At 42.9% G+C, this 25,533-nt stretch overlaps 3 protein-coding genes across 22 annotated transcripts in view; 1 reads left to right on the top strand and 2 right to left on the bottom strand.

Annotated features, from left to right (window-relative positions):
* Positions 1-89: 89 nt before the first annotated feature.
* Hao (Hydroxyacid oxidase) lies at positions 90-24,771 on the top strand. Its single transcript, XM_076803639.1, has 9 exons — positions 90-250; positions 475-743; positions 1,443-1,594; positions 5,951-6,206; positions 14,242-14,370; positions 14,467-14,599; positions 14,681-14,797; positions 15,079-15,190; positions 15,253-24,771. Exons 2-9 carry the CDS (start codon positions 610-612, stop codon positions 15,318-15,320), a joined length of 1,101 nt encoding a protein of 366 aa, XP_076659754.1. The 5' UTR covers positions 90-250; positions 475-609; the 3' UTR covers positions 15,321-24,771.
* LOC143363033 (N-acetylgalactosaminyltransferase 6) lies at positions 1,606-5,371 on the bottom strand. Of its 2 annotated transcripts, XM_076803636.1 has the most exons (3): positions 5,093-5,371; positions 4,796-4,916; positions 1,606-4,372 (listed from the first exon to the last, which is right to left on the bottom strand). In XM_076803636.1, the coding sequence occupies exons 1-3, from the start codon at positions 5,095-5,097 to the stop codon at positions 2,744-2,746; spliced, it is 1,755 nt and encodes a 584-aa protein (XP_076659751.1). In that variant the 5' UTR covers positions 5,098-5,371; the 3' UTR covers positions 1,606-2,743. The 2 variants fall into 2 exon arrangements, with proteins under 2 accessions (XP_076659751.1, XP_076659750.1); XM_076803635.1 differs by having other exon boundaries at positions 4,796-5,370.
* Mtd (TLD domain-containing protein mustard) overlaps positions 16,704-25,533 on the bottom strand; it is a 331,444-nt gene continuing 322,614 nt past the window's right edge. For all 19 annotated transcript variants that reach the window (XM_076803624.1, XM_076803626.1, XM_076803623.1 and 16 more), the window contains one exon: positions 16,704-25,530. In XM_076803624.1, the coding sequence (XP_076659739.1) occupies positions 25,395-25,530 (136 nt within the window). In that variant the 3' untranslated portion in view covers positions 16,704-25,394. The remainder of the gene's footprint in view (positions 25,531-25,533) is intronic.

Below are 25,533 nucleotides of genomic sequence, written 5' to 3'. Positions count from 1 at the left end.
CAGATTCACAGAAACCGTTCATTAATTTCAGAGAGATAAATTGGAAGTCAATCCATGGAAGCTAGACAAAACAAACAATTTTATCAGTACATGTTGGAGAACGCGTAGTGTCCGAGGGTTATCGTTGCGACGTCCCGAAGCTGCTACAGTCAGTTACCGATCGTTAAACCAGCCGAGTGATCGTGAATTTCATTTGGACTTTGCTTGTAAATTTGCGTGCTAATTGGCTGCAGGATTTGTCGCTCTTAAGGTAACCGTACCGAAAACCGCAGAAACTTTAACGATATTTCATGCAGACTCCAGGTTCTTCCATGCTAAAACGCTTCCAGCATGTTTTCGTGTTAAATAGAAACTTTATTGTCGCAATTAATGTATTCGTTAGATGAGAAGGGAATAGAAGTCTGTATACAACTTCGTTAAAATTTCTCTCTTCAGTTTTTATTTTTGTTTGCAATTTATCGATTGTCGTTAAAGGAGTGAACCTAATAAAGTGAGCGAAGATCATCAACCGATTCGAGCAATCCTGTCGGCTTTATGGTGCGCGGAAGTACTTGATATCAGATTTATTCGGTGAAAATAGAGATTGATATCTATCCTGTACCCAACAAGATGTCTCAATTCGTGTGTGTGGAGGATTACGAAAAACACGCGATCAAACACTTGCCGCCTGCCGCAAGGGATTATTACAATTCGGGGGCGGGAGAGCAGTTCAGCTTGAGATTGAACATCGAGGCTTTTAGAAAGTACGTATACAATGATACGTGAAACAATCTGAACCAGCGGCGGATTTAGGGGGGGGGGGAGAGCTATGGGGACTATACCCCAGGGTGGCAAATTTTTGGAAAAATACCGGAGATCCAATAATAAAAACAAATACACGAAAATGTTAACCAATTTAAAAATAAAAATAGCATGTTTGGATGACGTACGAAATTACAAGAAATCATTTAAAGTCTACGGGGATGCAGAATGCAAGTACATACCTAACTTACCCCATATCTAAAAAATAGGTTGAACAAAATTAGGGTAGTACTAATGGTTTTGTGCTTTGTGCTATTGATAAACCTATGGAGAGCAAGCGTAAAAGGGAGCGTGCGAGGTGGGAGTTGGCCCTTTAAGAAGAGCTGGGGTGTAGAGGTAGCCCCTAGGCGGCAGAAGGATAAATCTCTCGCTGTGCGAACCTTTTGAAGTAGCATAAATTAAAATTCGTGTAATCAGCTGATTATACCAATGAATAAATCATTGTTTACTTTAACAAATCTTTAATAAATCATATTGATTACCTAGGGAAATAGAACACGTTATTAAAGTAGTTAAGGTTTTTAATAACGAATGTGAAAATAGGGAATTGTTAATTAACACACAAAATAAAATCAAGAAACTCGTTCATAAATTATTTTAATGGTTTCGAAGATGAAATAAGTAGAGTAAACCATTTTCAGATATAGGATACGGCCCAGGTTTTTGAGGGATGTTTCGAAAAGAGATTTGAGTACCACAATTTTAGGTGAAAAGATTTCGATGCCTGTGGGGGTCGCTCCGTCGGCTATGCAGCGCATGGCGCATCCTGATGGCGAGCTGGCAAACGCGAGGGGTAAGTTGCAATTTGAATCCATACAAGTAAAATGCTATTTTCGTTTATTTTCATTCAGTGCTGTTCCATTTCTCCGATAGTGTTTGATTCGGAAACGAAAATCTGACTCAATTGTTTCTGAATGATCGTCAATTACATTTATTATACCTCGTATAGATTTAATAAAAATGTTTATTAAATCAATACAAACGTCATACAAAAATAGTTCAACAAAAACGTACCGCGATCACAGTTGCATAGAATTTTCTCGTCCTTCGTTATTGTATGAGTTGTTATCAAATGTACAATGAATATAGTACAGAGGAAAAATGAAGATTGATAAGAATGATGTACGATTTCCTTTTCTACCATTTCTCATTATAAAATAGAATATTTTCATAATATACTCCGTTTTTCTTTCTTACAGTAATCGATCATTTATACGTTACATAATTACAAACATAAATCACATTATCTTATGATCGATTGCTCGATAATGTGTTCTCAGAGATGATATGTTCTCAGATATCTGGAAACTACCATTTCTCAGTTGTATTTCAATCGTGAATGGAATTTTTGATTTATTTTAAACAATTGTACAAAAGAATTTTGGTTAACGGTATGCAGTACATTATGGATTAACGTTCGATGTGATTGATACGATAACGTACTGTAAGAATACATTGTTAATCAGTCAAGAAACTTAATTAGTTCTTTCGAAATTTGGCATTAAAGAAATGTATACCATCAGTTCTTACCTATTCTTACGTACACCGTAACACCTGTCTGTCGTATGTAAAAAATTGAGCGTTAAAGCGAACGTTACATTTATAAAGTAATTATATATATATGTATAGCTTTAAATGCAGTTATATGTTTAAGGCACAACAGAGGGTTCGTACGATATTTACAATAGTGTCAATTGCTTTGAAAGAAAATTTCATAGAATGGTTATTGCTACAATAAACACCTGTCGTAAGACGAAACATAATTTGACCGCTTCAAAGTATGTTTCCTTGGGCAAAATCGTGGAAAGAGGAAATTGGAGTACAACATTTCCTTTTTTTGACTAGTTAATGTAAAGGAAGCGTGTTCGCATACACACGTACCAATGAAAATAATGTTAAAACGGAGACTACAAAATCTATGGCAAGTAAAAAAGCGGAGCAGTCAATGCCGTTTGGGTCCCACATTGTCCCAATTATTGATGGCCTTCATGTTTACATTCTCGATCCTCCATTTCTGTGTGGCGGAGGCCGAATCACAATTCGTTACAAAGACTCGCTTGCTCGCTGGATCGGTGTCCAAACACCTGGACGTATAGCCATGCGTTAGCCATTGTTTTTCAATATTGTAACGCCACAGTTGATTCCCCTGGCCTCCATGGCAAGGGTACAGAGCTACGGGAGCCTTCGTGTCCCCTCTGGAAACATCGAAGCATTCGGTGCGGTCCTTGGGTCTGATGTCTTTGTGCCAAGTTAGTCGAAATTCCTGTTCTCCTTCGATCTTAGGATTATCTTTCATGCAGACATCGACTACCACGAGTCCGTCCTTTTTCCTCTTCTTCGTATCGAGACACAGTTCAGGCACTCCCATGTTACGGATCTCCCCAGATGCAAAATCATCTGGTTCTATAGGAGGATACACGTCGACAAGATCAAAAGCTATCTTCTCCATAAACCACTTGAACGGTTTGCAATGAAGTCTGTGTCTTAGATTTCGTTGTTCGGTCAGATTGCCGGGATCCAACGATCTTAAATGAGGACGCCTTTTGTAAATGTATTCTGCGTATTCATCCATCCACACCTCTGCTACTCTCTTGTAATTCTTTCCTAGAAAGTCCCCTATGCCTGGATTGGGGAATGGAGGGAATTTTCGGTAAATGTGACCTACTCTTGAACAGGGAGCGTCGTACATTTCGCCTCCGCATTGCCAAATTTTGAAGGATAATTCGTATTGCTCTCCTCCCCATATATCCAGTTCTGGATCGTATCCACCTAGTTCCCAGAAGAACTTAGCACTGATGGCAAAAAGTCCTCCTGCCATGATGGGACTTTTGAATGGCTCTGTTGGCTTCTTGAGGTCTTCGGGCAGTAGCGGTAATCGTTTATAGTACAATTCCCAGTCAAAAGCTCCTCTGGCACCTTCATCTTGCGCTCTGTACTCAAATGTTTCATAAGCTACCACATCAATAAATGGACACACACAAACCTTGTAGTTTTGTGCAATTGGCTCCAGTAAAGGTGGCAACCAATTGACATTGGCTTCACTATGGGAATCTAAGAATACAAGCACTTTTGCTTTTGCTACCCTAGCTCCAGCCAACCGGCCTTTAATCAACCCAGAACGTTTTGGCAGCCTTACAATCTTCACTTTAGGCAAGTGTTCCACAACGTAATCGTCCAATGTTTTCTTTAATTCTACCTTAGTGCTAGCATCGTCGACCAATATAATTTCCTCAAGAAGGGACTGTGGCGAACGATTAATAACGCTCCAGCAAGTACGCATCAATGTGCTGAAGTGTTCATTATGAAAAGAAACTATCACAGAAACTGAGTCCAGATCTTTTAAGTATTTCTTCTTTTTACAATCTGAATGCCTAATATCAGGTACAGAGCGATTTAGGGAAATTTCATCGCTGAGCGCAGCATTAAAACCATTCACCAAATATAGTTTTTCTTTCAACATGTCCAGAGAGGGCGAAAGGAAGGCAGGCTTGCCATGTTCACCCATCCCGCTTCTTTTTGCGTCGCTGGCAATTTTGTTATAATCGTGCCAATCAATTTTACCATCGTCATCCTGTCGAAAAGATATTATGTTAGAGAATATCAGAGATAATGTTAGAGATGAAGGAAACTAGATTAATTTTATGTATGTTGTTATCTGATATTGTAACACATGACACGATATCAGAGGAATTTATAACTTTTCTGTAATGGTATTCTGTTATTCACATACACATATTTTAAAAGGGAATGCGGTGCATTTAATAGAATTATTATGAAGATTTTTACTGATACGCACGCTGGTAGTGAACGCGTTAAATCTATGTAAAATGGTAAATATGATATTTTGGTATAAAAATATATAAAATGATGACACCCGCGAAAGGGACCCGCAAAAGTGAAAGTACGGTACTGGGCGTGGAATGCAGAAGGTTAAGCTATCGCTAAACCTGTTCCACTTGCACCGAGCAACCTTGTCATTATAATGAACAGGTACCTGATTGAGATGCTCGTTGGAAATCTGTTTGGATTCGAGGAAACTTTTCGGATCGTCAACGTCGACGGCGACGTCGACGAGCACGCTTGCCGGCGTCGGGACCTCATGGTTAGGCGACGTCCTCACAAAACGAAATATAACGACGGTCAAGAAAACGGTAAAAGCGGCCAGGAAGAAAAATTTGATCAGGCTTATCACATTTCTCTTCATCATCGTGAAACGATCATGTCGCGTACACGACACTTAATAAAACCGGGCACTAGCCATCGGCTGGCGAACTATCTGCTCGAAACTAACCTCATGTGTAATCAAAATCGGTTTATCATCTGTTATCTAAATACGGTATAAAAACCGACGGCAAATTGTTACGTTACGAATACACATCGGACGGACACGGTTGCCACTCGTCGACTGAGGATCGATCCCTGGAGATCGAAGTACCTTTCAGCCGGCGAGTTGAATTCTCAACGCAGTTGAAATGCATTTTTTCATCCGCCGAGTTTATAGACGCTCGACGGTGTTCACACAATGCAATTAGAGCTGCTATCCCCACCGCTTCATTTATCATTCTATTCCGCTCGTTGCGTGATATTAGATCTGAATAGAAATGTAAATTATGCGAAGATGATGACGCACGATATTGGAAAAATCATTTGCTTTTAATAATTTAATCAGCAAACATTTCTTGTGATAAGATTGTCTGATACCATGATACCTTGGATATTGCGTTTTGTGTAGTCTGCGAGCAATCAACTAAAAATTCAAGTTGTAAATTTCCACTGTATCCACGGGATTATTCAATAGCCAGTTCAGTTTCGGAAACAGATTTTTTTGTACCAAAAGAGACAGAGATGAGGTATTGTCATCTTTGCAATTCAGGATATATTAATTTTTGTTCTAACAACAATTTCTATTATTGCATGTTTACATACATATCTAAACCCACGAGTCAGAGTGTATTGAGTACCTCCCCCCGTTTTTTGTATTAAATTTTACACCCTTTCCGATAGTATTGTAACACATTGGTATAAAAGTAATATTATATTCAGGTCTCATTCTTATAACGTAATAGCGTCTTTTAATGCGTTTCATTATTTTAAAACCGTTATTTACGCTCTTATAATGTCGCAACTCATAAAGACATTCAATTTACAGCCGCCGAGGCAGCTGGCACAATATACACGTTATCAACGATAGCAACAAGTAGCGTTGAAGAAGTGGCAGAAGCGGCGCCAAAAGGAATCAAATGGTTTCAGCTTTACATATACAGGGATCGTGATGTCACACGAAATTTAGTCAAACGGGCAGAACGCGCTGGTTTCAAAGCACTTGTTCTCACTATCGATGCACCAATATTTGGTGACAGACGAGCTGACATTAGGAACAAATTCTCACTGCCAAGTCATTTGAGGTATTATAATCTGCATGTTTAACATCAATTTAATAAAAGATTGTCTGGTTCTAATCAATCGCGTTCAAAGTTACTGCATACGGTACTATATGATTGTCTCGCAGTTTGAGCATTCTTCTCTTAGATGGTGCTATAGTAGACCAAAACCTCGCCACAGACTTCATATGTTTACGTTTTCGTGGTTTCCCGCTAAAAGCACAGATGAGGTATAGGAGTAGACCTGACATAGGACCACTGGCCCAATCCGAGGTTTTTTCGAAGGCTACGCCCCCTTGTCCTGGCCGCGCGTCTCGCTCCCCGTGACGGACCAAGTTATCGAGCCACATCAGGTCCGTACCATATGACCTGCGCTCGGCGCATTAGGGCGACTCTCGTATCAATAGATTTCCAAATTACCCATGAGGTACTTACATGCTATTGTCAATGCGTTTTTTGTCAGTGGTATCTCTTGTAGGCCTATGCCACTGCATCGCATGATAATTTTCAGTTTTCATAATTTCAAATCTTCTTTCTCGCCAAGCAGGTCTAAACGTGCGCGGAAATCTAATTTTCCTAAATGTCAGTAAAATTTTGACAATATAATTAACCCTTTGCACTCGGATGTCCCCCCTAAGGGGACATTATGACTCTCGAATCGATGGCTTTGAGTGCAAAGTGTTAAAACTATTTTCCAAATTTATTTTCTCGAAATTATCATGAGACGCAGTGGAATAGGCCTACAGGGGATACCACTGACAAAAAAAATCGCATTATCAATAGTACCGCATGAGTAAAGGTCGGTTTTCCTAAAGGTGGCTTTTCTAGGTGCGTCTGGACACAGCGTTTTGCGATCCAAACTCCATTCATCGTAACTCCCTGCTGTGCGTTTGGACGCACAAGTTTGCGTTCGTACGGTCACCGTACTACGGTGCGATTTGGTATGTTTTCCCTTCTTTTTTGCTTGAGAAGGAAGAGGAAAGAGGATCGTCCGAACTCAAAACGTGCGTCGGTCAATTTACTGTAGGCGCTTGACGCGCACGTTTTCGTTTATACCTACGCTTTGAGACCTCCGAATGGTGAACCAAACGCAGACGCACGCATTTTGGGCCCACTGCTTCCGAAGCAGTCGAGACGCAGACGCACGCGTTTTGCGACCCACCGCTTGAGAATACTTTTCGGACTACTGTTTCGGATTTTGTTTAAATTTGGATATGTTGTAGTCTGTAATGATGTATGAACATATCTCAAAGGATTTTTCGAAATCTTAAAAACTGTTGGTTTTACAGACGTGTAAAATAAAGTGTCAACATTTTTTCCATTATATTGTAGGAACAGGATTATGTAAGGCGGGTGCCTTACAATAAATGCTCAAAATCAGGCGTACGTGACTGAGTCGTTTATTTACCAATTGAATGATGTCGCGAGAGCGTCCGAGGTGGTTCAATTAAAACCGGCGATTCGCTTCGACTCGCGATTGAACTTGGGCTGCGGTTTTTACAGCGACCGGACTGCGACACGACTCTAAGTAACTCGGCGGAGAATCGGCTGTGACTTCTTCGTGACTCTCTTTTCGTCGGTAGTCTCTGCCTTATATTCTCGAAAATGCTTGTCGGCTGATTGGTGGAAGTCCTTGCGAGGAACTTCCACCAATCCGTGCATTTTGCATAACACGCCCATGTTCCACGCCTCTCGTGCGTGAGAAGGGTGAGCGTGTCGTGCTGTTAAAAATCTAATTTTGGTGATGCAGCGGGGTGTCTTCCGGGCCCCGTGCTAAGTGCGGTACGTGACTGCTGGCTTACGTCAACGGGCCCAGCTTTCCCGGGTGATAGAAACCAGGCACGCGTCGCTGGGACACTCTAGGCTGGAGACCCTTAGACTACCCAAAATTTATGGCGTCCACTTGCGCTATTGAGTTCGTCGCTAGGAACTACAAGGACACATCTGTCCGCTAAGTGGCCAAAAACGTTAAAGACGTTTTCTCACAAATAGCGTCTTATGCTGTGCAAACCATAAATCTTTCTTGGTGCTGGTGCGCTGAAGATTTCTCTTCCGGCGCCCCGCTAGCCGCTACATCACCCCCTTACCAGTGCTAACGCTATCCTAACTTAATCCTAATTACCGGGTAATCTATACCTATTCTTATTGTAGCTGGCTATTTACAAAATGTACAATATATATACAACGTGGCAAGGTTGTCTCACGTTCCGACCTGCAGGTAGTCAGGAAATCTAACGCGTCTACCTGAGCGCGTGTGGACAGGTACCTGCGCGGGGGTCGGCTCGGTCGTCGGTTGCGAGTCTTTGTATCGTACGGTCTCGTCACCGTTTACCGTGTACGCGGGTTTAAGGCGGTCAATGGTTACCGTTGTGTCTTTTCCGCGCACTCGAATCTTGAAATTCTTCCCGTTACGCGAAATAACTGGGAAAGGTCCTTCGTACGCGTTTTGCAATGGGGTCCGCGTTGCGTCGGTACGAAGGTACACGTGGGAGGCGGTCGCTAGGTCTTTGTAGACAAACACTTTGTTGCCACCATGACGCGATCCCGGCACCGGGCGAACGTCGCGGAAGTGTTCGCGTAACTGCCTCACCATGCTCGCGGGGTCTTCGTTGCTCGCCGTGTTGGTAAAAAATTCGGCAGGTAGCCGAACGCTCTCGCCATAGACGAGCTCTGCCGTTGATGCCAGCAGGTCGTCCCGATACGCTGCCCTAATACCTAAAAGTACTACGGGCAACGCATCGGTCCAACGTTGCGTGCCGTGGCACTTTATGGCAGCTTTGAGCTGTCTATGGAAGCGCTCGACCATGCCGTTTGCCGCCGGATGATAGGCTGCAGTTCGAATATGCTTCGCGCCTAACAAATTGCTCAGGTGTTTGAACAACTGCGATTCGAACTGCCTACCCTGGTCCGTTGTGATCCGGATGGGGGTACCGAATCTAGCCACCCATCCGGCGACAAACTCTTTCGCTACCGTTTCTGCCTCGATATTGGCGATCGGAAAGGCTTCGGGCCAACGCGTGAAGCGATCGACGCATGTGAGGCAGTATCTTTTGCCGTCTGATATCGGTAGCGGGCCCACCAGATCGAGATGGATGTGCTCGAATCTGGCGGACGGCGCTTTGAATTCCGATATCGGGCTGAAGACATGTCTACTCGTTTTAGCGCGCTGACATTCGGTACAACTGCGAGCCCAAGCGCGACAGTCGCGTTCTATCGACGGCCAAACAAATCTCTGTTTGCAGAGTTTCGCGGTGGCCTTGATACCTGGATGGGCGCAGTTATGGACAGCTGAGAACGCGTGTCGGCGAAACGGTGCTGTTACGAATGGGCGCGCGACATTCGTTGACACGTCGCAATAGACTTCGACGTCGCTGTCGATTAATTTGACGCGCTTGAGCGTTAATGAGGTGTCGGACGCGGTTAAGAACTTGTCGACTTCTTCGTCGTTTTCTTGCGAACGAGCTAATTCCGCGTAGTCTATGGTCGACGCGATGGATTCGATTCGCGATAGTGCGTCCGCCACCTCGTTATCTTTGCCGCTGATGTGCCGAATGTCAGTGGTGAACTGGCCTACGTAATCCAGATACCGAAACTGTCGAGGGGAACATTTGTCGGATCTCTGGTTGAACGCGAAAGTCAGAGGTTTATGATCGGTGTATATCGTGAACAAACGACCTTCGACCATATGTCGGAATTTCTTAACCGCTGTATATATCGCTAGAAGTTCGCGATCGTATGCGCTGTAGTTACGCTGTGCGGGCGACATGGATTTCGTGTGGAAGGCTAGTGGCCTCCACGAATTTCCTTGTCGCTGTTGCAGCGTTGCTCCGATCGCGAAATCCGACGCATCCACCATAATCGCGAGTTGCGAACGACTCGATGGATGCGTTAGTAGCGTAGCGTTGGCAAGTGCATCTTTGGATGCTTGAAACGCTGTTTCCGCTTCACCTGACCATTGGATCGGGGCGTTGCCTTTCGCCGTCCGACCGCTGAGCAGGTGGTGAAGCGGTGTTTGTATCGCCGCGGCGTTAGGTATGAACCGTCTATAAAAGTTTAACATACCGAGGAACCTACGGAGCTGTTTCGCGGTCTCTGGTTTCGGAAATTCGTTTATGGCCTTTACTTTTTCAGGTAGAGGCCTCGTGCCGTTGCCGTTCACAATATACCCGAGAAACTTGACTTCGGTAGCGGCGAATACGCATTTGCTCGGGTTGACGATGACACCGTACTCGTTAAGCCGCTCGAGGAGTTGACGCAGATGTTCCATATGCTCGTCTTCATCGACTGACGCTACTAGAATATCGTCTAGATACGCATAGCAAAAATCGAAACCGCGTAAGACGGTGTCGATGAAGCGTTGAAACGTCTGCGCCGCGTTGCGCAAACCGAACGGCATGACGGTGTACTCGTACAACCCGAACGGCGTCGTTACCGCGGTCTTCGGAATATCGCGAGGGTTTACCGGTATGTGGTGGTACGCGCGGACCAGGTCTAACGTAGTAAACACTGTCTTCCCTGCTAATGTTCGCGCGAAGTCCTCGATATGTGGTATGGGATACCGGTCGGGGATCGTGCGAGCGTTTAAGGTCCTGTAATCGCCGCAGGGCCGCCATCCGTTGTCCTTCTTCTGCACCATGTGTAGGGCAGAAGCCCACTGGCTTTTAGAAGGACGGATGTGACCCCGAGATAACAGTTCCTCGAACTCTGCGCGAGCGACCTTGTACATATCGGTGGACAATCGGCGGGTCTTACAATACGCGGGAGTGCCGGGAGTCGTTACAATATGATGTACAACATCGTGTTTGACTTGCCTAGGAGTCGCTGTGGGTCGGGTCACGTCGGGAAACTGGGCTAGCAGCTGGTGGTAGCGTGAGTTCCCCGCGATGGTCCGGATGGAGTCCGTGAAACCCACGACGGTGCGTCCCGTTGTCGTCCGTGATGTCGTCTGGTCGATCAGGCGTCGTCGCCTGAGGTCCACCAGTAGGCCGTAGCGCGTGAGGAAGTCGGCGCCAATGATGGGTTTTCCCACGTCGGCGATGATGAACCTCCACTGGAAGGCCCTCCGTAGTCCCAGGTTGAGGTCCATCACGCGGATGCCGTAGGTGCCGATCGTCGATCCGTTTGCCGCAACCATCTCGTATGACGTCTTGCTGACTCGGCCTTTGACGAGTGTGCGTGGATACACACAAAGGTCCGAGCCAGTGTCGACGAGGTATTCGGTCTTCGTCACTTTGTCCGTGACGAAGAGGCGGCAGGTGGATGTTCCGTCACTGGCTGCCGCGGTCAGTGTCGGAGGGACTCGTTTCCCGCATACGAACACGGCTGGCGGCATTTGGTGGACTCCTTCCCAAACCTCTGGTGGTACCAGCAGACGTTCTCCGTCTTACGCGATGACCTGGACGAAGACCGACTCCGTCTGGGCGTCCTGCTTCCCTTGTGACTGCAAGGTCGGGATGTTTCGGCGATTCGAAGCTCCAGTTTCTCCAATCGGTCGATCAGGAGCTCTGCCAGGCGGTCGGACTGCGTTGGGGCCGACGTGCTGGCTACCTGGGCTGGCTGCACCTCCGCGTGGATCTGGTCGGCTATCTCGGCTAGCTTGCTTAATGGCAGGTCTGACTGAGCCGAGACGATGGCTCTGGTCACGTTGGGTAGTCTACCTGACCACAGGGTCCGCAGGAACTCGTCGCTGACTGTGGTACCTGCGAGGTTCCGCATATGGCGTAAGAATTGCGACGGGGTTCGGTCGCCTATTTCCTCCTGCTCCAGCAGCTGCCGGATCCTTTTTCCTTGGGTCGCCGACAGCCTCTTCAGAAGTTCGGACCTTAGTGTCCCATACTTGTTGGCCTCCGGTGGGTTTATAAAAATGTCCTGCACTTCCACCGCGTATTTGGGCTCGAGCTGAGACAGTATGTAATAAAATTTTGTCGTGTCAGCTGTAATCCCGTTTAGGGCGAACTGTGCCTCGATTTGGCGGAACCACAGTTCGGGTTGCTCAGGCCAGAAAGGTGGGATCCTGATGGCGACCTTGCTGACTTCTGGCGTCGTTGTCTCCATTTCAATATCACTGCACTACACGCACTTCGAGAGAAAAAAAATGCGCGTGATGCGACTCAGTCACCCTGATCACGTCGGGGTCACCAATGAAGGAACAGGATTATGTAAGGCGGGTGCCTTACAATAAATGCTCAAAATCAGGCGTACGTGACTGAGTCGTTTATTTACCAATTGAAAATTGGTCTAAATTATGAAATGTTGCATGACATTTTTTGACCCCATAACGTTCAAAAAACATCACTGCTGCACGCCAATAATTTTTTTGGCATTCACCTAACGTTAATAACATATTCACTTCTGTGTCAAAAGTAGCCATAATCACAATGTTAATGCTTGAATAACAGCTCTAAACTGAAAACGTTTTCATAGATAAGTGAGTCAAACTCAAGAATTGTAAATATTATTGTTTGTGTTTCTTCACGAATAAGCAAAGGACTCAAGCGCGTATAATTCCATAACGCTATTTCCGAGCGCTTCAAGTACCTACAACTCGAAACTTCAAACTGTTATATCTCATCATGGAAGTATCTGACAAAAAAATGTTTCAGACAAAATTGACTTGTTTTTTCCGGTAGAATCTAAATATGTAACATTTTATAGGGGGTTCCATTTAAAATGATAAAGGTACCTCCCCTCCCCCGTTAAAAGGGAAGGGAGGCCACTTCACGTTTATGTAGTCAGAAAGGCCCTTCAGTTCCATGCAATTTAAGACTAAGAACTTTAAAATCGATGGCATAGTTTTCGAGATATTGAGCTGTTCAGAGTTATGTGGGCCACCCTGTATACTTTTTATGTTTGTTCGTCGTTTTTTCATCAACATTCTTAGAAGAATCTCGTCATCTTCTGCTTCTTCTTTAAGTAGTAACAAAAGTAATTTTCGATTCCTTTTTTCACTTCGAACTGATTCTGCTTTCTTTACATACAAACTCTTCTTTCGATATTCAACGACGTACTAAAGAACAGAAGAGAAAAGAAAAGGGACCTATCACCACCATAAAAATGCGTTTGGACGCACTCGCCTAGAAGCAGACGCATGCGTCCAGACGCGCATAGGAAAACGTACTTGGGAAAACCAGACGCAGTCGCATGCGATCGCGTCTGACGAAGTGTGACGAATGGAGTAAAAAGGCTTCAGGATCACAGACGCATGCGGCCAGACGCATCTAAGAAAACCCACCAGGGTTTTCGGGCCAGTTATATGCCATACCTGATTTATAGTATCCCCGATATGAGATTTCAAATTCTATTAGCAACAGAGCCGTAGAAGAATATTAGTCCCACAATATTAGTTCTGGCCGATACGGTAGGATGTGACACGGAATGGTAAGGGAGCTCTCGAACGTGAGACAAAAAAATGCATTGGGTGATTGGTCTACTCCTATATCTCGTCTGTGCTAGAAGAATGCACTTTAAATTTTGAAATGTCGAAAAAACAATTTTCCAAACATTCCAGACTACTTGATAGCAATATTTATTGATGAATTTGTTGCCTCTAGTATTTTCGATTCTCACTAATATAAGGGCAATTATGGAGAATTATCCATTCCAATATATTGAACAATTTATAATGATGTTCCAACGATTCCGTGGCGATATGTATATCACCTATGTGAACTACTGCAATACTTTTTCGCGTTAAAACGGAAAATACAGGGTGAATCATCTAACGTTTGTACCTGAAATATCTTTGTTGTTTTTAAAGATACACTAAATATCTTGAGGACAAAGCTGAATGGTTTAATGGGGCTTACACGATGCCATAAAAATGATTGTTTTTATGTAATTTTTTAAAGGAATATCAAGGCCATCTTAATTTCTTTTAAATCGAACCAACCTTTTTTAAATACCCACGGCGATAGTTTCTTTCAATAGGAATTCAGTGACTATGATTGCTCAAGGTCATTCAAGGTCACAGACAGAGGAAACATATAAGATTTAAAATATGAGTGCTATCACAGATGGCTTCTTATTGTAGTAACTTTTTAATAAATATGAATATTTACAGAATGGCAAATTTCGAAGGAGTCCTGTCACATGGAGTAAATGAGACAAAAGCAGGCTCCAGTTTGAACGAGTATGTGATGAACCTGTTTGATGCTTCGTTATCGTGGGAGGACATTAAATGGCTCAAGAGGTCAGAGGATGAGTATAAGTATCTTATAGTCATGAGAGGATGAGTATCTTCTTTCCTGAGAATTGAATGAAATACTGAATTGGTTGTATTCCATAGTATTACAAGCTTACCAATTGTTCTGAAAGGCATCTTGACCCCGGAAGACGCACTTTTAGCTATCGAAAGTGGAGCGAAAGCGATTATCGTTTCGAATCATGGTGCCCGACAAGTTGACAGTATTCCTGCATCAGTTAGTTGCTTCCTTTTTCGTTCGATCCTTGATGAAGTGCTGAGATTGAAGGAGATTGACAGAAAACTATGCGATTTTTAGATTGAAGCTTTACCGGAAATTGTTAAGGCTGTACATGGGAAAGTAGAAGTTTACATGGATGGAGGTGTGAGGCAAGGAATCGACGTCTTCAAGGCGCTCGCTTTAGGCGCCAAAATGGTAACTTTTCAAATTCCTTAACCATACGTTATGATTAGACTGCGGATCTTTATCTAAAATAAAAATGCATTAATTGAAAAATAAAAGTGCCACCTAAGAACTTCTTCCTTTCCTCGATCATTTGAAAAGATTGGAAATTACATATTGATATCCACTAGTTTTTTTAATCGTTCTAATATTACAAATGTCACTCTCCCATTTTTCCCATAAATGCATAAAACCCGCAGTCTAGTTACGATCTACGAAGACTTTCGAGCTAAATTTAATATTTTACTTTTTAGGTGTTCTGTGGTAGACCAATCTTGTGGGGTCTCAGTCACTCGGGCGAACAGGGTGCGCGCAATGTTCTTGAAATTTTTAGGAAGGAAATAGACGTAGCTTTTGCATTGACAGGTAAGTTATCGGATAGGTAGTCGAATAAATAAATACAATAAATATGGTTTATAAATTTTCAGGCTGTAGATCAGTCAAGGAAGTAACTCGGGATATGGTGAAGCACCAGTCGTATTACAGCCACTTGTAATGTTACAAAGTACGATATTCTTGAATAAATATTTTGTAATAAGCTTACTTCGTGGGTAACGAGCCTTGTAATTAAGAAATACAGAGCGAGGATCGAGGTACGATATGGCGAAGGAGGTGAATTAAGAAGGGTTCGCCGAATGTACTTCACAATATTGGCGTTTTTATTGAATATCTTTTGTATATTCTTCTTTGTATACATATATGCGTGTGCGCGGGGGCACACATATCACAATTTGCAGGCGTACGTACGCGCACACGCATCCAAAGTGATCCGCGTTACTCGCAAAACGGAACAGATTGACTATGACACGCAATCGGAACATGCAGCAGAGTAATCGGCCCTCTGTGTACAGTTAATACGCAAAAAATACCCCGTTGGCTCTCTGATCCGTTTCTCTCTTGGCAAAAAAATAAATCCATCTTTCTCTCTCTCTCTCTCTCTCTCTCTCTCTCTCTCTCTCTCTCTCTCTCTCACTCTCTCTCGTCTCGCGTTTCCGTTATAACTCTTAGTAACTCTTTGCCGTCATTTCACTCACAGCTTTACAACGTTACAGTTAATCCTCGTTATGTATATATTTATATGTATGTATATCATTATGTATATATGTATAGTGGCCTCCTTTTGCGCTACGGTTCTCTGCTGTGTATGCACGTTGCGACACTAAGTTATGTATAATATGTATACGCAATGTACACGTGTGTCGTATATACACACATACATACTTCCTGCACTGTGTAGTCTGTATAGGTTTGTTATATGCCTTATATACATGCATACGTACATACACACCGGTTTACTCCGTCAGAAAGCAGTAGAGCTGTCTCCCGCTCATTTTGCACGTGGTTCTGAAGTTAAGGGGACACGTCAACTATCGTATAGTGTCAAGATAGTAAAGGGTATTTCTCTCGCGGCACTCCGATTGGAAAAATCTAGCAGAGGTAATATATTCAGGCGATCAGTAGGAAAAAAATGCCAATACCTGTAACGTTATTCGTAAAATGTACTTAAACCTGAACAATGGGTCAAGATCAAATAATTCTCAACAATCATTTTCTAACAACAAGTGTTAGCTAATGGGACAAAAAAATGGTAAACAATTTATTCACGTAGTCCGGAGGTTTCAGAATGGCACATGGTCATTAATTAAATTTTTCACGCGATCCGTGGATCGCGTCCGGCAAGATTTCACGGAAGATCGTCGCGGACGTGTTCCCTTCTTATCTGTCTCACTGGCTCGTCGTACGATTAATTCAACATACACGATATACAGTTGGCTAATATACGATTACGATAGACACACAGTGTACTGTTGTTGTGGGCTGTTCTTTGTTACTCTGTGAACGCGGGAATGATCGTTGGTTTAGCTGATGCGTCCCTAGCTTGTTTTTGGTTTTTTTTTTGTTATATTTTTTTCGTAGGATCCAGAGACGGGGAGATGGAACTTCCACGGAAGCGGCGATTTAGGCGACAGTACAATTAGTGTAAAATTTATTGGTCCAGAGAGTTGTGTATGTGTGTGTGTGTGTGAGAGAGATTCGAGGGGCCCTTCGTCTCCCTTATCGCCCCGGACCCTTTCTTGATTCCCTGAACATGTTTCCCGTTTGCTGCTAAACCAGTGCTATCCGAATTTCAACCGGAAGTATATCGAACCTCTGCAGGCTTGTCTTCGTTGTCGATAAACGCTGATTGCAACGTGGGAAATTTCAATCGAAACGTTTAACCATTTCTGCGTTTTACATGGACGAATGTCGGCGAGGACCTTCCTGTTCAGACTTGGATCAAAGAAGCCGAACAGATCAACATGAAACTTCGCCGTTCGTTGTAACAGCATTTATTTTTAATACGTGTTGGATAGCACTGATCTAAATTCTCTATCTCTTGATATTAGATCGATTAGATTAAACTTCCTGAACGGAGGATATGTTTTCTTTTCACTCGATAATGCTTCTACCTCAGAAGATAGAACAAATGAGATGACTTTGATCTGTGTTCTCACCAGTGTCGCCAGATCAAGACTTGTTCCCCCACTCTAATTTCCCTTTCTACCGCGCTATTCCCCACGCCTCCGCCGTGGCCGGGTCACGTGACGCGTTCCGCCTCTGTCGTGCACACTCCGGTACTGGCAGAGAGAGGGTAACTTTTTTCCCCTCGATTCGTGCTCCCTCCGCTCATCTGGCGACACTGGTTCTCATTATAACGCGATGGTTTTTCTTTCCAGAGGGGCCTCTCGATGTAAAAATTCGGTGATCGGAGAACAGGTTGGTTCGATGACGACTGATTGATTCCTTAAAATCGAAGTTAAATGGAGAACGTTCGCTGGAAATGATGCCGAAAAGAACCGTTCGATGCCCCGATCTACGCGATCAGATAAAAATCATGGTCGGTTGATTGGTTGCGATTAAACATTGACCAATAAAGTATTCAGTTGATCGATGATTTTGATCCAGATGATGCGGACTGTGTAAAAATGTGCTTAGAATATCGTTTCAGCGGTTCGCAGAGGATAGATATTCGAGTCTTGTACGTATTTCGTGTTTGCGAGAGGGTTACACGGTATAGATCTAGGTGCGATCAACGCGACATTCAATCAAATAATCCACTCTGTAGCACTAAAAGAATCGTGCAAGGAAAGGTACTAACGAAATTATAGCGTCTACTATTGTCAAATTGGTTCCGACATGGACAAACGGACAATAAGTCAAAAAGATTCTAATCGTTCGTTAAAAAATAAGTCGGACATGTACATTCCATTACTTTTTCCGGAGCGACGCCTATGAAGCGCCTGAAACGATCCACACGTTTTACTCGCGTGCTCTAACTGCGTTACAGTTATGCGCTCCGCCGCGCCGCGCCGCGCCGTGCTGTTTCGACTTATTTTCTCTCTGTCACCATCTCTGTAACCGCTACAAACGAAAAATTGCAAAACGAATCTGCATCGTACATCAAAACGTGAAGGGCTGTGTTTCTCTACGTTCCTACGATTTCTCGTTTCCAGTACAGGTAGCTGTCTACGTGTACAACAGACTACAATCGAACGACATAGCGGGAATTGGATACTTTACATTGAAACACTTCAAACCAAGATTCTTCCTTCTCCGTTCTTTCTCCGCGCTATGTCATATCGAGACGCAGGATCGCGGCTCGGCGATCATCATCAACGACGACGACGACGACGACAACAATATCTAGCTAAACACCGAAGTAACATCGAGTTTTCTCAATTGGAATGCGTGTTTCAATCCCTGCGATCAGTCTGAATCTAATTGACAATGTGTATACCAAAGGTCTCCGCCCGTCGTGTAATTTGTCGCTTCGTCTTCTTAGTTTTTTTTCTTTTTTTCTTTTTTTTTATCTTTTCAACGTTTCTCGTTTTTAACATGCTCGGTTTTCACGTTATGTTTTCGCTCGGTGCTCGTCAGCACGCTAACCGCCGCTAAACAAACTACGATTATTACATACATACACGATTTGCGATTGCATTAGGTGTTCACGTTGTGAACTTCCTCTAAAGTTTCTTACACGAACGCAGAAAAGCTGTACGCTTATACTTAACGATTCTACGTTTAACAGTTAACTAGCCTCAACGTATCCAAGATAGATGAGTGAACATTTTTCCGTCTCCCGATAGCCGAGGAACAATTAATTCTTTGGTAGAAAAAACCCCTTCGCGTCCTGTTACTGTCGGAGATTATGGATAGCGGTGCTTACAGGGTGTCTTCGAGACGAGGAAACTCCGCCGAATTATTTCTCTTAGAAAATCTTTTTAGAAATTCAATCCACGACAAACATTCAAATTGCCCCGATTGTTTCGCCATTAAAATTCTTCTTTCGCTTATTTATTCTATATGTTTACGGTTAACCTGGCTGAAATGCAACGGTGCAAGCATGGTTGCCTATCTACAGGTGCTCTCGGAGGTACACGGAAGTTTAAAATCGAATCGGATGTCGCCACGTCATTCGAAATACCCTGTAGTTCCCATGAACCTTGAATTCCTCGATTCGTCGAAGGATCAGAATTTTCTTCGTTAAACGCCAAAATGGCAGCCTAGTGGATATGTCATTCGATAGATATTCTTAGACGAGTTTACTCCTTCATTTTCGCAGACCTCTCGATCCGAGAAGTCGAAACAGACTCTGATCTTGTTTTACTATTCCGTCTCACCTAAAATCAACTATTCTTTTTTACGAAACAATAGATGCTGTGATAAAACCCAGTAAGCAATTTGCTGTGAACTTGCCAACAAAATTTGTCCACAAATTCCGATCCATCTTAGGCTCCGTATTTGTCGACAAGTGTGGGTGCCAAATTCATAGCAGATAGGGGCCAAATTCTGCTCCAAGCAGAGTTTGGTACCAAATTGACCGTCTTCTGCTCGTAAAATGTGACACAAACGTTCTGCAAAATTTGCTCGAAACAGATTTGGCGAACTGGGAAGTGGATTATCTCCAACAGTAAAGGATGTCGTTTCCGAAAAAATCTCGGTGATCTTCCGAACGATATCCGAAAGATATCATCGATCTTGGGTGATTTTATTCGTCTTGCGAATCTCACTCGACCAACATCTATCGTAAGTACAACGAGCTTGTCTTCGCAGATCGTAGCTTTGTCGAAGATCGTCAGGTAACGTGCAGCGTTCGAGATCGCGTTTGAATGAATCACGATCGTTCGTACAGGAAAAGAGCGTCGTCGTTAGCTTAAGATGAGGTATCTCTTCCCGATTTCACGTGACACGCTTAGTCTACGGTTATAGTTTCTTTTTTTTTCTTTTTGGTTTTCTTTGTGGAGGCAGTTGCGTACGTTTTCAGGTTGGACGACACCTAGGGTCTTGGAAACGTGCCTAACGTTTAAGATGGAATACGCTTCGTTCAGAAGAAGAAAAAGAATCCTTCGAAGCGATAGACAAAAGCACGGCGATATTTACTTGGTTTCGTTACATAATATCTGTGGCCGTAAAGAACCCTCGGAGTTCGGATTTATAGTAGGTTGCTGCATACACTCTCGACATTTTTTCATATGGAACTAAACAACTGAATTTGATCCTTCGCTAGAGAGTACATTTTAGAAAATTCAAGTTCTATTAAAACACGCGTGTTGCAACAACCTAATATAATTGCTTAAAGCAAGTCTTTAATGTAGTGTACCACGTATTACTAAAAACTCATTCTCCAGACATATTCCCAGATACTTCGAACATCGTTGTTCGAAATCGTGGTTCTAAAAGTTGACAACGCGCGAATATACTCCGAGAATGAGATTATCAGTCGTTAATTGCCTCGTCTCAAAGGGGCTCTAACTTTTCTAACATTGTAGAGTTTCTGTTTACCTCTTAGTGTACGCACTATGTTAACCGTTTTGAGCATTGTACTTGTACTCAAAGTATCAAAGACTTAGCCCTGCGACGACACATATTTCTCATATCCTGGAATGGCACGCGTCGGTTGCCCGCGTTCACGTTGATTTTGATATATATCCGAATCGCCCGAAACATTTTGTAAAAATTTACAACTACGGTTTCGAGTGTCTTCTACGGTTTCAAGTTCGAGAACACGAGCACACCATGATCCACGCGTGCTTCTCCAGGGTCGGTAAAAGCTTCGCTAAGCATTATAAATGATGTGATCCAAGATATGATCGTCCGTAGTGGTTAGAAGTGATCCATTTACATTTTTTTCCGTTCCAACGCAACAACCGAAACCAGAATCTACTTCCTTGATTTTTCAGTCCTGAGACCCGATCGAAATGTTAACGCAAAACACAGTAGAACGGAAAACAGTGAAGAAAAAAAAAGACATACAAAAAAACAGACAAACAAAAGAAATGTGTTTTCTCAGACACACATCATCTTCTTTTTATTTCTTTCTAATGTACATTAACACCGCGATTCTCTGCGTGAAGGCGTGGGTCGTGAGTCCTTTTCTCGAAACGGAAAAGAAAGTGAAATTACCACAAGTCAAGTAAATACTTTTCTATCTCTTTTCTTGCATCTAACATTACGTATTGTCTCGGTTAATGTTCTTCCTTTTATTAAGTTGAGGTTCCACGAGAGTTGATTGATTCATGTTTGATCGCTCTACCATCGGAGAGAAAGCGCCTTCGCATAATCTAGTAGAGTACGTTGCCTCACTCCATTGGTATCACGAAAAGCGGAGATGGGCGAATTTCAAAAAATCGAACGTTGAAAGGAACAATAATAAATCGAACAGTATTTTCTGCGAAGCGAATGCACAACTAAAAGCAGGAGTAAAATACATTGTTCTTCTTGGTCAGCATTTGTTAGAATGAGATTCTGCCCATCTCAGCGTCGAAGGTACATATTATTGAAAATCCTAAGACCACGTTATGCTATTGCGTCGCGATTCGGTGTTGTCGACGTAACCGAAATCCTAATCTAACAAGCTGCAATTCGATACGCTTTGTGCTTTTCCTCCTTCTCCTCCTTCTCTCTCTCTCTCTTTCTTTTTCTTGTTCTGTTTGAAATCGTGCTCCATGGAATTTTCTAGTGTCTAACGATGTTTCGTTTTTTGTTTGTTTTCTGTGGGTTTTTTCTCTTCTTTTTTCGCTACAAGTGCGTTTCATAACCAGTGCACGGATACTTCTGTCTCGTTCAGATCTACGATTCTCTTGATCCATCCGCCATAACAGTCTTTCGCGCTGTTTCCGGTCGTTCGCGACACACCGGAAGCGAGCATGCACTCAGACGGTTTTTCCATGCAGTTACTGTTTCGCTGTGTTTTTTATGCCACCGTTTAATTCAAGAACTACCATATGATCGCGCAAATTCCTGATTAATATCGTTTTTCTTCAATCCTTGCACTATCAGCAGGGCGACAAATGAAAATGGCTAACAGATCGAACGATGTATTATTTTTCATCTTTGCTTTATCCACATTGAAAGAGTTCGTTTGATAGATATAAACTAAATAAAAAAAAAAAAAAAAACAGAAGTATGTGTATCATTTTGTTAATGCCTAGGCTCTGTGTTTCGTCGAATGCTGTGGTAGTGCAAGGTTTAAAAAAGTAAAGCGGCTCCAAGAAGTACGAAGATCGAAAATCGTAGAAACGATACAAGTTAGAAACTGTTTCCTAGTAAAATGGAAGGAATGGTATATTTCTCTACGGTATAAAAGGGCGTCCTCTCGCGTAGAAGTGATTTTTCTTTTTTTTTCTTCGTTTTCGTTTTATCCTTGACAGGTAACATCTCGTTGTGGAGCCGCTAGAAAAATCCGTCTCGGGCTGCGAACGGCCGATGATCCAGGGCCCGAGAGGCAAAAATCAATTTATAAAATCGATTATCAAAACTCCTTCCCTAGTGGCGGCTGTTTTCTACCGTTAAACAAGTATACAATCTCTCTAGGCTATTTTTGTCTCGCTCGACGAAACGGAAATCGGTGAGTGGTTTACAAAGCGGTAGAAATGGTGGGCGACACAGTCGACTGATTCTAATTTTCATTTAGGGACTATAAGCTCGTGGACAGTTCCGTGGTCTTGTGATTGGCGTTGATGCTGGACCAGCACCATTCCTACTATCAGAGCCGAGCGGACATTATCATACAAAATAGCAACGTTTGCGTCTTCCTCTTCTTGATCAGATGAATCGTGTGTGAATCGTTGTGTCTTCATCTTACGGAATCACTGGATGCGAATTAGATGCGTTCGTAGTATACTTTGTTTGGGAATATCAATTGTTGATGGAGCAAACAAATGTTTGTTCGCTATCAGCTATTGTAAACGAGTTCCACAATATCTATATTCGCATGAATATCCACAGTCCTGCGATCCTATTTTCATTCACATGATTCGGTATCGTACAACAGAAATGTCTGAACTTGAAAAGCTCTCTTCACTTCTGAATTTTCCACCTGTTCTTGCACCCTCCTCACTCTATTTCTATGGATACTATGACGTGCGCACTCTATGTAAAGTGAGGCACAGTGAAGAAACAAGAACGTGTGAAGAAGAGGAATTTTCCGTGGTTGGAACAAATATAGCGACACACGACGATCCTTTGCGCTAGCCCTTAGACTCGGGCTGACCAGATCAAAGTGAAATTTCAATAGCCCTAAGGACTATTGAACATTTCAACGGAGTCACTGTATTTGCTTCATCTACAATGCATTTGTATGAGAACTAAGCAGCTAACATTCCACTTTATTGTCTCACTTTATTTGTTCTCCGACAATGTGATCTGCAGTGAACCCAGAAATCACCTATACACGCTTGCTTATCTTGAACAACTATTTTCGATATCAATAAGCTTCGAAACAACGTATTTGCGATAAATGTCTTTCTGTCTCTTACGATAGGCTGGCGCACAATATTTCAAGTTATTTTCAATCGGAAGCCGAAACGAAACATAGAAGTCTCTTTTAGAGTTCAATTTTACCAATAATCAAATACGTTAAAGAAAAATGAACCAGTACGTCTCGCGAGCCAGCCTGACGTTCGTTGCAGGAGAACATACAAATATTTTTAGCAGTGGCGTGTACTTCTAGGTATAACGAGAACATGCTCCGACTCTGAGTAAACAGGGCCTGACATATAGGGGTATGTACTTGTTTCTAGCGTAGGGAAAGAAAGAGAGCGAAGCGAGGCACAGGCGTGTGTGTTCGTTGTGGTCGTTCGAGACTCAAGAAGCATGTTGTTCACCAAAAGAGTACGTAGGTCGCGAAAACATGTTCTTCGTGAACTTGTGTGGCGTGTAGCATGTGTTCATGTCTGCATATGAATGTGTGTGTGTGTGTGTGTGTGTGTGTGTGTTGATCACGCAATCAGAGTTGCATTTAATCGCAACTGTTTTGTTTTGTTTTTCCTTCAAAAGATCAGTACGAAGAATAACTCCTCTCTAACGACACTTGTTCTCAGATCCTAGTTCGTTTACATCGGGTCGCGATCACGCTTCCAGAGTATCGTTCAGTGGTTCTCGCACAATTTCTGTGACACGGTGTGTACGTAACCAGCGTGTGTCCTCTTTCTCATCCAGAATTGTAACGTGTGTGTGACGAGCTCTGCACATAGGTGTTTCCTCATTAGCAATGTTTTTATCTCATGTTGTTGTTTTTTTTTAGCGTATATAATTATGCATCTTTAAAATTAACTTCTTTACCATTAACACGATTGGCAAATACATATATATATTTACATTCACTATCTACAATTTATCTACACATCAACAAACGGTTAGCTTAACATTTTTTTTCTCTTGGTGTCGTGTGTGTTTCTCTATCGTTTCTCTAGTATTTCATCTTCGTCCGACATCGACGACGCGATATTCCCCTTCATCCCGCACGCTTAATATCGTTATCAGTATCATTCATCCTTGTCACCGTTTTTCATCGATCAATCTCGTATCCGGATCATTCACGCTTCGTTACACTCTCATCATTGATTCTCGCGACTAGTTCGAAGCGACGATCGACGAGATACAAATAGGCGCAACAAAAAACAAAAGGGGAAAAAAGAGAAAATACAAATCATCGTCGTCGATCTTTCCGATACTCAACGACACGCGAACAATTCAAATCAACATTAACGACTTGTTCAACGTAACACGTACATGCGTGTGTTCTCGTGTATACATTGTATATATATATAAAAAATAAAATAAATACGACAACTTAAAATAGAAAAACAAATAGGACAATTTAAATGATAATCGGTAAATTGTTATAGTCCAGTGGGTCAACCGTTCTGGCGTTTCCGACGTTGTAACATCACATTGTCGCCATATATCATTCTTTCTTCGTCTCTTCTCTTCGAACTCTTTCCCCCAGTTTCGCTCCAGGGAAGAATTCATTATTCCTCACTTTTTCCTCACTGACAGTCCCATGCATCTCTGTTTCCTCGGTCGATGATCGATCGGTAAGTGATTTAACCAGCCGTTATAGTTATGGTCAAACCCATAATAATAATAGTCGATTTAATCTCGTCTGGTAATTGTCTCTTAGAAATTTTCTAGTCTTCCTTGTAATCTCTCCTGGGGACGATCAACCTCCACGAGACTGTCGAGTTCAAGTCAAATTAGGCTGCAGCGAGGGCGTAGTTTTGGACAGCGTGTAAGAGGTGGCTGTGTCCTATATGAATGCCCAGCATTCCAGTGTTTTTACTACGAAATCTTCACGAGGTGCCAACGGCTCGTTCCCGTACGTGCTACACGACTGCGTCCTGCCTTGGTACAGGTCGCCGTCCAGCCACAGTCCAAACTTGCCACTG

Source organism: Halictus rubicundus, chromosome 18 (genome assembly GCF_050948215.1).
Source record: "Halictus rubicundus isolate RS-2024b chromosome 18, iyHalRubi1_principal, whole genome shotgun sequence".
In the NCBI taxonomy this organism is placed as follows: Eukaryota; Metazoa; Arthropoda; class Insecta; order Hymenoptera; family Halictidae; genus Halictus; species Halictus rubicundus.
This window is presented reverse-complemented; position numbering and strand designations above follow the sequence as displayed.